The sequence below is a fragment of the Amborella trichopoda genome, chromosome 10 (assembly GCF_054954075.1).
Source record: "Amborella trichopoda isolate Santa Cruz 75 chromosome 10, AtrichopodaSantaCruz75HAP2 v2.0, whole genome shotgun sequence".
In the NCBI taxonomy this organism is placed as follows: Eukaryota; Viridiplantae; Streptophyta; class Magnoliopsida; order Amborellales; family Amborellaceae; genus Amborella; species Amborella trichopoda.
In genome coordinates, this window is record NC_142345.1 from 42315589 (window position 1) to 42330040 (window position 14452).

The following is a 14452-nucleotide window of genomic DNA, read 5'->3' on the forward strand; positions in this document are numbered from 1 at the left end:
AGCTGAGGTGAAGATGTTGAGATGGATAAGTGGTAAGACAAGAAGGGATAGAATTCGAAATGAATACATAAGGGAGAACTTAGGTGTGGCTCCAATGGGCGATAAGATGAGAGAAAGACAGAAAACAGACTCAGGTGAACTGGCCATATGAAGCGCAGACCTAGTACAACACCTATTACGAGGTACAAGTTGGTTCAAGTGGAAGGCTCAAAAAAGGCAAAGGTATGCCCAAAAGGATATGATTGGAAGTATTGAGAAAAGATATAAGGACTTATGGCCTCACTGAGGGTATGGTCCATGATAAAGCACAATGGCATACCAGCATTCATGTAACCGACCCCAAATAGTTAAGAAAAGGCTCTAATGATGATGATAATGAAACAAAGCCAATGGAAAGAAACGCCTTTCAACATTCTCACATCACGAGTTCAGTCAATGAAAAAATCATACTAAACATTATCTTACAAAATGCTTGGCACACAATCAAGCTGGAAATAGTAAGCATGAGTTTTGGTACAGCAAAATAAGTACCTTACAAGAATAACAAATAGCATTGTACAACATGATACATAGTTACTCCAAGAGTTACAAACTCAGACAAGGGTGTGGAACAACCCAGGGCTCAAGTCCAAGTCAGCAGATCAGACATGGCCGATTCCAACTCAGACAAGGCCAAGCCTTTAAAAATATAACAAAGAAAACTCAAGAAACAACGAGATTCGACCAATTCCAAAGGTTTTCCGCTAAGAACTAGATGGCCATCCTCATAGATTCTACTTAACTTGGCTGAGTTCAAGTCAGACATGGCAAGAAATATTGTTGCAGAGTTAACATATATAACCTTGTAATGATCGTCAATCTCTTAGTACATAGTGGCTGTTCATAAGGAACTTAAGCATACTAACAGGCACAAAAGAAGGGGCTCCTGAGCAACATACAGAAAAACGTGGGAACAAACTTTTAAGCAATACACTAAATATAAATGAGCCTCTATTGCACAAAGATGGCAATGAGTCAACTCTATCATGCAAGATAGGATATGAATATGTGTAAGGAGGATGGATATCAACCACTAGCAGTTTACAATTGCATGACTGAAACTTGTCACATCCAAGAAATTCAGTCAACATACTAGCAAGATGAACATCAAATTTTATAGACTTAGATGAACTGCCTTCTTGCTAATGTGTTCCTTCTCATGATGGCAATTCACTATGACATGCGTAGTACGCTAATGAAAGGCGAATAGAGGCAAACAAAGCCCTCTAATTATCACATAACATATATAAAGGGCCAGTATCTTTGGAGTCCCAAGTCAAAATTAGAAATCAATGTACCCTCAACAGAGGCCATTGCACCATAGTTAGCTTCTGAACTACAACATGCAGTGGTATATTCGACAAGTTTGGGTAAGGGAGGTGGTTTGAGGAGGACCCGTTAGTGCCTGAAGTTAGTTTTGACTTCTAAATGCATTACTCAGCAGAAAAGTAAGGCAGGCAGCTGAGACTGGATGGTCGTACTCTTATATTTGATAGCATCCAAGCAAAGTGAACATTATGAATCAAAAGGAGGTCTGATGAGGAGGACAGTCTTCAAATGGGGACAAGATATAGTTTCATATTCAGACAGTTTCTCAATAGCATTCTTCATGGATCTTCTGGAGGTGTTGAATGGAAACACAATGGAGTTCTTCCAAGAAATATTTGCGAGGGGAGGATCAATAAGAGCCTTAATACCAACTTTGTTGCATTGGTTCGAAAAATCACTGCTAGTTCAAACATCAGGTATATTAGACCCAATAGCTTCATACAAAGCATTCTCCAATTTAACTCATTAAGGCTAAGATTCTAGCCTCTACATTTAAAGGAAGCTTTCCATGGATCATTTCTCACAGGAAGGTACATTCATAGCAGTAACTTTCAGCTTATGAGAGTCTGGACTAAAAGCACAAGACAAACCTGGGAGTGTACTAAGAAAAGGTGTGAAGAAAGCTTATGCATATGTTCCTAAGGAGTTCTTGGATTGCAAGTTAAGTAAGAAGGAATATGGTGAGAGGATGAAATGGCAAGGAATTCATCTCCACTACCTCACTCTCCATTATAGATGTTTGCATGCAAAATGACTTAAGAAGCTATAGAGGTCTAAAGCAACAAGATCATAATTCTCCGTTCACATTCACACTTAATTCAAAAGTTTCCAACCAAACGTTACCCAGGCCAGTTGATTTACATCATATTGAACATTTTCAATCATGCTCGTCATCTCACATCTCCAATTTTTTGATAAGATGTTGGCTTTTTGCAATGCCAGTGCTGAAAGTTGACTAACTTCAAAACCTTGCTTAGAATTAAATATCATTGCGATCAAAAGATCAATTTGGTCGAAATTCAGAATTGGCCTCTGGGTAATGGAATTGTGGGGTAGCAATTGGAGGATCTTGCATTTAATTTTTTTTATTTTTTATTTTTTGGTTGGGTGGGGGAGAGAGACACATCAATCTGCAACTTTGCCTTTAAGTTGGGTCATAATAATATAAATCTCCTTGACATCAACCTCAATCTACCACTTTGCATTGCTTAATCAGAATCACATACAAATCTGGGGAGCATGCCATATGGAGACACTGTCATATGTTGGCTCCTTGGAAAGACGTCTGTTTTCATGTGCGAGCTACCCTATCATATTATTCTGTTTTAACATATGCCACTCTATTGGAAACCAATTAGGGTGGAGCGGGAAAATGTAGCACCATCAAAGGGATTACAGTAGAGAGGAGCAAAAATGTGCTGCGTTAGAGGTAGGTTTTGTATCAGGTTCACAACATATCTCGTGTTTTTCAACAGAGCTCCAAAAGCATTGTCCTTTCATGCTTGTCTTGCACTCAATTACCATGCATGGGTCCAGAACCTTTTTGAGAGGTCAAAATATAGGCAAACATCAATCACAGTGCATAGATTGTCAAAATACCAGCAAATTGTGCCAAGATCTTGACAATGTTGGGAAAACTGAAAATATTACTGATATTTCAAAATATCACTTTTGATAATACTACCAATATTTTAGACAAAAGTTCCACTTTATACTAATTGAAAACAGAAGTCTTACCCAAATAAACCAAAGCACTTCTCTTACCCAGCCTAAATGAAGAATTAATTTTGATCCGAACATGAAGAAAGTACAGAGAACTCTCATTGATGAGGGTTTCATCCTTTTTTCCATCTAAATGTGAGGGATTCATCCTTCAGGTTAAAAATCGTCTCGAATCTTTACTCTAGAAAAAAACCTCTTGTAGCAATGACCCATTTTTTATCATTTTCTTCTATAGTTCCAGCAGTTAATCTGCAGGTAGCCCTATGCCCTTATCGCCTTATCTAGGCTATGTCACCCATTTTCTTCTCTAGTCTTTGGGGTTTGAGGATCAATATTGAGAAGTACAGGATCGGGCAATTATATTAGACAAACATATAGATAATTGGAGAGAGAAGGAGTGTTCCTTTGCCCCTTATGAGTGTGGATGTCATGCTTTCCCCAAGCACCAACCCTTGCTTCTTTACACTTCTCCTAGAAGCGAGGAAGAAATTAACTGCAAGGGGTAAATTCCAAATTAATGCACGTACAACCCAATGCTAGAGAAGAAGGGGTGGGGGTGGGGGTGGGGGTGGGGATGGGGAGGAGGGGGGTTGTGTTGGTGTTTGGGGACGACCTGGACTCATGCAGCAAGGTACTACCAAGCTGTGTGAGGAAACCCTAGCCTGAACATGTTACAAACAAAACCCTATCATCTCAACTAAGTCGAGTAGGGATTTTTCATAACTAGGTCTTCTCAAACTGAATCAAACAAGTCTCATTCTTGATCTATGGATCATTTTGAAAATGAAAGAGCAATTTACTAAAATCATAACACATCTAAGTATCTACAGTAAGTATTATATTAAAAAAAAAAAAAATTGACATTGTACAATTAATTTTTTTCCCTTGTTCTTAACTAATCTCCCTTCTCATATTTTTTTCTTCCAAAAAGAAATATATATTATCATTCTCTTACTTCAGCATTTTTCCTTAATATCACCCTCTATTATTTTCTCTTTCCCCAGAAATTCTTGACGGAAAAATATGGGCGTATTTTACACTCTTACGTAATTTTATATAGTATAGATAGTTTGATTCAAAACATTTGAATGTGCTTGACCTATCTGGTCAACACACCAAAACCTGACTTGTCACCCACAGAGACCGAGGTCAAGTATGGGTTCGCAAACTATGTCTCCGAGGAATCCGGAAGGCGAAAAACAATAAAACTTTGAGAAAGTTAAGCTCATGTTCCCCTGAACTACCATTATTCTAAAATTCGCCTTCCATTTTTCTCTTTACATTCACACCCCTTTTCCCCTATTTATATTTTTCAGATAATGCCCCCACTTCAGACCATGATGCCAACTTCAAAGTGAAGTTCTGAAGAACTATTTTAAAGTGACTTTAGACCATGATGCCAACTTCAAAGGTACGAAGTCCCATCCGAAGTGCTTTGTCAAGTTCACATGGTACCTTCAAGGTCCAAAGTCCAATCACTTTGGACATTGAAAGTCCGAAGTGATTGGACTTTGTGATTTGTGGAGTTCACTTCCACCCTTCAAGGTTTGAGTCACTTCAAACCTTGAAGGCCCGAAGTGATTAGACTTTGGACCTTAAAGGTTTGAAGTGAATGGACTTCAAATGTTGATATCTCTGGACTCCAGAGATACTTCAAAGCTTTAAGGTCCATAGTCAAGAATTTCTTTGTCACTTTGGAGGGTCCGAAGAGGAGCATTTCTAGAAGAAATAAAAAACAAAAAAAAAAAGGGGTAGGAATGTAAAATACAAAAAATGGGGGGATTTTTATAATAACAAATATTCAGAGGGAAAGGAGTATAAATTTCTCTAAAATTTTCAAAGCCAAGTATACCATCTTTGATGGTGAGCACTATAGAATTGGAGACTTCATAGTTCATGGTCTTTGATCCTTAAGGTACTTCCTGAGACTAGAATACATAGCTAGTCCAAAATAAAAAGACTGTGCAGTATAGTTAGACCCAACACTATTTGTTAGGCTCAATTCTGATGATAGTTCAATCGTTAATCCGAGTCAATGTTTAAGAAGGCAGACGCGGCCGCCTATGCAACTGCCAGACACCTGGGAAGCCTCCATTTTTATTTTTTTTTTAGGGGGGAGGCAAGATCCTTGTGGATTGTTGGACCCCACCTGTTCTTGTGTATGGTATTCCATTCTATTCTTTTTTTTGGTTTAATGACTAAGATTTTATATTTTGTTGGTATATAATGCGTTGTTCAGAAATCAGAACTACAGAGCAAACACAAACATACAAGACTTTAAACTGTGAATAAAATAGTTAAAACTTAAAAGTAACATTAAAAGAATGAAAAGTACTAACTATAACTACGAAATGTTAATTTTCTATTAAATTTAGCCCAAAACTCGACATACCCATTAAATCTCACGAGTCACAACAAATTTACTCATAAAAAAAAGTGACATCTGACAACCAAAGGCCATAAAGTAGAAAAAGTAGTCTTCTTCACCCTATAAATATGATGAACTCAACTATGAGATTTTTAAAGAGTTTTTCTCTCTCTAAACCTCACTACAAGGGTTTTAGGGGGCAACAATGCTCGCCACAACCCTTTTCCTCACTTTTAAGGGGGGGAAATGACCAAAAACCCCATTGACCAAGGGGCATCTCCCGCCCTTGGCCAAGAGCTTTCGAGGCGCCCGCCTTCCAGGGCGCCTTAGTATGCCCGCCTAGGGCTATGCCTGATGGGCCCCCTAGATAGCCGAGCGGCTGAATTTTTGTACATTGATCCGAGTCATTGGAGTGTTGAAGACATCTGAGCACGACAAATAGTCTAGACATGCTAATGATGAGGCAAGAATCAAAGAGGGTAAGAATTTCCCATAAGGAGAGAGCAAAAACCATAACAGGAGCTCAAAAGGTCAAGAACTCAAAAGTTCTTAGACAAATACAAAAATACAATAATCGTTCAGAGCTCATAAATATATTTTCAGCCCACATACAAGACATTTTATAGACTCCATGCCTAGGTCCATATGCTTCTAATGACTCCCCAACAAGTCCCCAATGCACTGGAAAGTTAAAACCACCTGAAAGCACTCAAAAGTATGGTAAAAGTTGAGAAATAAGCAAAACACCCAAACCCCCAAGAAGACTATAATATTCTCTTCTTAAACTATCTTTGCTTATTTTTCGACATATATACCATTGAAATTCCAGGAAAAAGATATGACTAAGATAAACAATTCCCCCACACCCCAATTGAAAAGAACTTGTCCTCAAATTTTTTACAATAATTTTCTGCAGCATTTCTTCAACAAGTTTCTATAATTAACTTCTTAGAGCTCATTTTTAGCCTTGGATATTATCCACTTGACAACTTGTGGGTTCCTGACCTATTTCAGGGTCGATCTTCAAGATCGCAGGAGCTAGTTAATTGTCCAACTCATCATCATATATGGAGAAGTCGTATTCACCTTCCCCTCCACTTTTCCTTGCAATACCAAAAAAACTTGTTTTCTAAGACCAAATATTTGTTCCATTTAATAAAGGTTCCAAAGTCCATGGTGTGGTGTTGGTAGTATATTGATCTTTGACTACCAATACTAACCCTTGTTCACATTGCCCTTCAAGAATTGTGCAAATAGCAAGAAGATTGTCTCTAGCCTCCTTGAATTTTTACCACATCAATCTCAACTTCATCATTCACTTCTTCATGATCCTAATCATATATAGGACCACTTACAATAAGTGGTGATACAATCTCGCAATCTGAGAAGACAACCACAAATTGATTCCCTTTTGGGTTCTAAGAAGTACCCCTTAGGTGTTGGGTAGTTGGTACCATTGATTTAAAAAACGGACCGCCCAGTGCCTAGGCGGTCTAGAAGGCCTGGGCGCATTGCACAGGCCTAGGCGGTAAAATTGGGCGGTCCGTCCTTGGGCGGCCTCCCAGGGCCTGCGCCCCTCCTAGAGGCGGAAAAAATGATTTTTTTTTTTTTCATTTTGTTATTTTGAAATATTTAAAGGTTAAGAATGATGGCTTTTAGGTTCATTTGAACCCTAAACCCACAAGAAGCCCCTTTTGACTAAAAAAAACTCCAAAACTACATTTCATTGGATCGATCATCAAATCATCGAAGTGTTTCTCAAAGTTTTGGAGTTCAAGCAACCAAATTAAGTGCATTTTTTAGATTGCTCTCTTTATTTTGAGATGTCTTCTTCAAGAGTTAGTCGGAATGGAGATCCGGATTGGAAATATGGATACAACCCGAATCCAAATGACAAAAATTGCGTTGGATGCAATTTTTGTAAAAAATATACAAAATGAGGCATAAACCGGTTTAAGAAACACGTTGCCGATATTAAGGGGGATGTTGCCCCTTGTAAAAATGTTCCTGAAGCTGTCAGAGAGGAGATTAAGCAATTTTTAAGTTATGTAAAACAACAACAAAAACAAATCCTTGTCATAGATCTATTTCTACTACTCCTAGAAAAAGTGACCCAGGTTGGAAGTATGGATATAACCCAAAACCAAATGATAAAAATTGTATAAGGTGTAATTTTTGTGAAAAAGATACCAATGGGGTATTAGCCGATTCAAAAAAACACCTTGCTGGTGTTAGAGGCAATGTTGCTTTTTGTACAAAGGTTCCTGAAGCAGTTCGAGATGAGATTAGACATCTTTTGAATTTTGAAGAACCAAAAAAGGATGAAAATAAGCCTTGTTCTATGGAAGTATCTTCTTCAGCTTCTAGTCGTCGGAGTGGTGATCCGGGTTGAAAATATGGTTATATCCCGAATCCAAGTGATAAAAATCGTATTAAATGTAATTATTATGGAAATGATACTAATGGGGGCATTTACCGATTTAAAAAACACCTTGCCGGTATTATGGGGGATGTTGCCCCATGTAAAAATGTTTCTGAGGCTACCAAGGAGGAAATTATACAATATTTGAGTTCAGAGAAGCACAAAAAGAAGGGTACAACAGCCAAAACTCCTAGGGCCTCATCTGCACATACTACACATACTAGTAAGAGGAAGGTAGAAGAAGAGGAGGAAGAAGAGGCAGATTCAGAAGAAAATGTTATATTGAAGAGGGAGATGACTCTGATGATGATGACCTCGACTCTGATGCATATGATGAGGCTTGCGCTATTGATATTCCTTCTGATGATGATGATGATGATGATTGAAGACTCTTGCCTCTTGGTGCTGAGTATTGAGTTTTGAGTCTGTTGACTTTTGTTAGACTGTATAGTCTAGTGTTGAGTCTGTTGACTGTTGCATTGACTTTTGTTAGACTGTATATTTTCTAAATTTCTGTATATTTCTGCTGTGTTGGGTGTTGACTTTTATATCACTTGTATGGTTTTACAGTTTACTGTTTTAACAATATGAATTATCAAAATTCTCTTCTCGACTTATATTTTTTTATTTTATTTTTTTCAAGTTGGATTGTTGGAATATGATATATTGAGACAATGGGATTTTTATTTTTTTTCAACTGGGCAGCTACCCAGGTTCCGGGCGCCCGCCTGGCACTTTTTGATATACTGGTTGGTACCAAATCTTATGCAGCTCATACTCAACCTACGTGCCTTCAAGATATCACCAAATCCATGAAGTGATTGAGTCAAGCAAGCCAGCAATGGCACAATTAGGGTCATGAGCGTCTCATGTCATGCAATATCGGATCTCTAATCTCGAATGATCAAGCCTACTCTAATACCACACTATTCCAGCGAAAATCAGTCAAGGTGAGAAATTCTCAATAGAAGGAAAGTGCAACAACCATGAGTGGAGCTCAAAACCTCAAGAACCCAAATGTTCTCACCAAAATACAAGAATAATTCAAAATTCGTCACTATATTTTCAGGACACACAAGACCACTTATAGACTCCATCCCGGATGTCTAAATGCATCTAGTGAGTGCTCATCAAGTCCCCATACATTCGAAAGTTATAACCACCTTAAAACACTCAAAAGTGTCTACTAAAGTAAGAGAATACATGAGTGTATCGGAGATGACGATGTTGAGATGGATGAGTAGCAAGATAATAAGGGATATAATTCAAAATGAATCTATTTGGGAGAATTTAGATGTAGCACCAATAGGCGACAAGATGAGAGAGCGTACACTTAGATGGGCTGCTGGTCATGTGTAGCGCCGACCAAATACAGCACCTGTTAGGAGGTGCAAGTTAATTCAAGTGAAAGGATTAAAAAGGGCAAGGGATAAGCCCAAAAAGACCTGATTGGAAGCAGTTTGAAAAGATATGGGGACTTAATAGATATGGGGGCTTATGGACTCACTGAGGGTATGGCCTTTAATAGAACAAAATGGCGGACCAGGATTCGTGTAACCAACCCTAATTAATTGGGAAAGGCTATGATGATGATGATAACCTAAATTTCCAAAAAGACTATTACTCTCTTCCTAAACTACCCCTACTTAATTTTTTACCTCTGAAATTCCGGCAAAAGGTTTTTTATTAACATAATTTTCAAACGGCATAAACTAAGGACCTACAAGAGTTAGAGGCTATGATGCGGATTCTTGCCAGGTCATAAGAATGTTGCTCCAAATGCTACTCAAGTCCACCAGAGGAAGAAAACCTATCAAATGTGATCAACTGAGATAGGCATTAATTGCACCCACCTAATGGATCACAGATATTGTGGACAGGATTGCCAATATTAGCTAACATGAGGGTCTCTTTCTCTCATATCTTCTGAGAGGCCAACTACGAGGCAAACTCCCTTGCTAAGAGTAGAGAAAGACGGGAGGAACCGAGAATACGAGATCCTACGCTTCTATCTTCTTGGTGGTATATGTGACGCACACAACATTTAAGAACTTAAAAATTGCCACTCGTAAATAGAATGAAGGACAGCTGATATGACTATATCCATGTCGCTTTTTTCTTATACTGAATTCTACCATAGTTTGGGACATTTATAACTCACTAAAAGAAACAATTTAACGAAAAATAGGGTGCAATTACATATCTCAAATATTAGGATAATTAAAAGCAAAACAAAAAAGAGGAGATACAGTTTCAACCATAAGTAAGTTAATCACCATCGAAGAGACTTTATCCCAAAAGAAAATCCATGAAACCAAAATAAACACTAAAACATTCATAACATCGCATTGCAGTTCAAAGCAACTTGGAAAGGGTAAGGAAAATCACCAAAGAGAAAATTAAGAGAAAACACACAATTTCTCTCTACAATAAAAAAATTTTGTCACTCAAAACAAAAACTAGGGGCGGCAACGGGTGGGGTATGGCTGGACCCAGACATGAATAGCATTAGGGTCAAAAACTCCTGAGTCCATTGCCACTCTACGACTATGAGCTTATTTTTATTTTTTTTGCCCTTTTTTTACCATAATATACCATTTGATTATGAGCTTCTTTTTTTTGCCAATAATGCAATAAATGTTGCCAATATTGTGACAAAATGAACACCTAGCACGCGCCTAAAGACACATGATTGCCATCATATTCCCTATGACTACAAATATGGGTCGGGTACGGGTCGGGTCCGATTTGACCCGGACCTAGACCCAAAGAGTATTCATGTCCAAAATTTGGACCCATACCCGAACCCGAGGTCGGCTATACCCGTCAGATCCTAGGCCTAGTCAGGTCCATTACCACCCTAACAAAAACCATCTTACAATGGATGTCCCATCCTCCTATCAATACACCATTCCTAGTCTATTACAGATAAGCTTCCTATTATCTCGTTCATTAGTTCCTATTAAGAGATAAAACCTTTCTTCTGAATAGATAACTTGCCACCTCATGCCACTAAAAACAAAACAGAATTTTCCCAAAAAGATAACCGCCTTAAAAGATAAGCCCTCCTTAAGATAAAAACATACCTCCCACTAAATATGTTCCCTGTAAAATAGGAAACTAACAAAATCTAAAAAAACCAAGTTAATCCTAATAAATCAAAATTTAGCACCCTAACCATAAAATAAAATAAAAATTCATTCTAAACCCTATATGATAATTCCTAAAAAACTTAACCATAAAAAAATAAAGAAATAATTAAGTCCCCTATAATTGAGAGAATAAAAATATTGAACCCTATTTCTTAACCTGCATCATTCTCCCTTGGTTGGAGAAAACTTCCCCTTCAGTTTTTTAATGAGCTAAGATGCATTACATGTTAAACCCATGATCTTCTTCAACCTTGAAGGCCTTGTCGCGATCCTTAGAACAATATTCAAACTTTTCCATCTCTAGATATACAACCACTCGATAGGATATGTGTTGACCATCAATCGTTTTATCAATGAAATAAGATGCATATTCATCATCAACCTCCATGAGTTTTTTGTAACTCTTGATCATATTCTCAAATTCCTCAAATGTTGTATTTCTAGCCTTCCTACTTTCTGCCTCCCTCATCACCCTATTTCTTTCTTCCCCTAAAATCTCCATAAGCTTGATATCTTCTAGGTTCAAGTCAACATCTTGCTTCTCCATCTCTCCATTGATGAGAAGGTTAGATATCCTTGCTGCCTCAAGCCTAACTTATTTCCTTTCATCTTGGTCTTCATCAAATATAGGACCCTCATAAAAAAATGGGGCCACCCATGACATCAAGGAATGATAATTCTAATTGAAAATAATGGCCTACTTTTTCTTCACCTTCAACTAGTTCTTCATGAAACTAGGTCAACATCAATGTTGAAATCCCACAATCTACTCTCCCAAGCATGAGGCTCCCAACGCGGAGAGCACCAAGAGAACGCACTCTCAAAATAGCTTCCGACTCACAACAGCCATCATCATGTGTCGAGGCTGATTCACGCCATTATCCATAAAAAGCCTCAAGATTTGGATCTATCCACGCAAATTCCTCTTTATTTAGGGCAAGTTGTTGTTGTTCTTGTTTGCGCAACAACCATGTAACTCTCACCGTCAAGTAATCAATTTCCTTGGGCAATCGGATCAGATCGGCATCACTAGGGGCTAAGACCTCCACGACCAGCCATTGCAATCTCCATCCGTCCTTGAACCATGCTCTAATACCAATTTGATGCAGGGAAAATACCTAAAAGAGAAAATTAAGAGAAAACACACTCTCTCTCTACAATAAATTTTCTTTCTTTCATTCAAATCAAAAACCATCTTACAATGGACGTCCCACTCTCCTTATGTCAATACACCCTCTCTAATATTTAAAGATAAGCATCATATTATCCCGTCTATAAGTTTCTTTTAAAAGATAAAACATTTCTTCCTAATATATAACTAGCCATCTCACGCCCCTTAAAAAAAGAACTACAGACTCTTCCCAAAAAGATAACCTACTTAAAAGATAAGCCCTCCTAAAGAAAAATATGTAACTCCCACTAAATATGCTCCCCATAAAACAGGAAACTAACAAAATCTAAAAAAACCAAGTTAATCCTAATAAATAAAAATTTAACACCCTACCCATAAAATAAATAAAATTTCATTGTAAACCCTATACAATAATTCCTCACAAAAAATTGACCCCTAATAAATAAAGAAATAATCAAGTCCCCTAAAATTGAGAGGAATAAGAATATTGGACCCCAACTCTTGATCTGCATCAGTATAGTATATGTACCATGTTGATCAATTTTATGCATGTACCATGAGAAGGGACCATTCCTCCTCTCAGACATGAGTAGAGGAACAGTTGATGACACACATCCATTGTTGACAAAGAATGTCTCATAGGTACATGTACCAAATAGAAACAATGAAGTATTTGTACCATGATATACTTGGACATTTTAGAAAATCAGATTCCAAAAACTAACAAAACTTGCAAGAAATGGGATTATAATTACTTCTCTCATGATAGAAATTTTCTTAAATAAAAATAAGGGAAAAGGCAAACTATAAACCATACCTAAGATATCAGCTATTTAACATACACCCATTTATCAAAACACACCTGAAATATCAACTATTCAAATTCATGATTATGTGTCCTATGAGTAATTTTTTATACATTTCCTAAAGGCACAAGATTCTAGTGTTAGAAGCTACTTGAAGCAAGATATAAAAAATAAGTAAAATTTTATGCATTGTCGTTTACAACAGGTAACTAAATATCACCTTCACTGGCCATTGTCAAAAACAGAGCGTTGAAGTGACCAGCTGCTCACTGCCCATTTTAGTAAAAAAGCGTTGATCTCAAGCATCCTTTGACAATGGACGGCAAAGGTGACTGATTGTTTACTGCTTGTAAACTACATGCATCAACAGCGCACTACATGCATGATGCATCTATGAAAACCGCATGCATCACAGACTACTATCCCAAGAAAATAAAATAACTCGCTTTAAAAAAACCAAAGATGAAATTAACTATACAATTGAAAGAAGGAAAGGATTCCTATAATGGGACTTCAAGTACCAATACTAAAAGAATACTCTCAAAATAATAAATAGTTTAATAAAACTGGAGTTTTCATTAAATATTATCCATATTTCCAGGTAGTAAAAAACAACAAGGATCTCCATATTGAATAAAGAATAATAATAAAAGTGAAAAAAAATAAGAAGTCGAGAAAAGACAGCAGTTTAATCCACACATAATAATTCAATCAAAATTTTCAACAAAACTAACAAAAATTTAAGGAATTTAGAACACCTTCAGCTGTAAACATGACACTTAAAAAGAAAAATATGATGATTCTAGCAAATTAATCGAAAAAATAAAAAGTGGGTTTTATTCACCAAATGGAATAAACCCTCCCCAATGTCCAATTCAATTCAATTCAATTCAATTCAATTCAACAAAATAAACAAAGCATTTCAAGAAAAGACACATTGTAATGCACAGATGATCAATTCAGAACCCTGATATCAAAAAGAAAACAAAATAAAACACAAACAAGAACAGAAAAAGAAAGTCATCATAGTTAGACATCTCATTCTCTCTTCACAGTGACCGAGAGCAATGAAGCTCGTGACATACCACTTCTGAAATCCTCCGCCGTTTCCACTTCATCGTTTAACCCAGTTTCTTCAAATTTCAACCAATCCAATGGAAATCAATGACTAGAAAGCATCTCCAAGAGTCTTGCCTGTGAAAGAGCAAAAACAAGCCATCAAAGAAGCATGAAGAAAGGTAGAGAGAGAAAGGCCTGTAGGCAAGAACCAACCCGTAAATACCAGTAGAGAGAGAACAAATAGACAATGGAGAGAGAGAGAAAAAAATGAAGAGAAGAGTTCTTGAGGGGGGTTTCAATGGTTCGATCAGATCGAACCCCAAAGACAGATAGAGAAAGAGAGAGAGAGAGAGAGAGAGAGAGGGAGAGAGAGAGACATTCACAATGGGAGCCAAAAGCGAAGCTAAATTCGCAAACGCCATG

At 37.3% G+C, this 14452-nt stretch overlaps 1 protein-coding gene across 3 annotated transcripts in view; it reads right to left on the reverse strand.

Annotated features, from left to right (window-relative positions):
• UPL1 (LOW protein: E3 ubiquitin ligase-like protein) overlaps positions 1–14452 on the reverse strand; it is a 36980-nt gene extending 22528 nt beyond the window's left edge. The window contains exons 1-2 of one of the 3 annotated variants that reach the window (XM_088849072.1): positions 14253–14407; positions 14056–14164 (exon numbers count right to left, since the gene is read on the reverse strand). In XM_088849072.1, the coding sequence (XP_088705198.1) occupies positions 14056–14088 (33 nt within the window). In that variant the 5' untranslated portion in view covers positions 14089–14164; positions 14253–14407. Of the gene's footprint in view, positions 1–14055 lie in introns of all 3 variants that reach the window. The other 2 variants (XM_020675512.2, XM_020675510.2) reach the window with 2 other exon arrangements.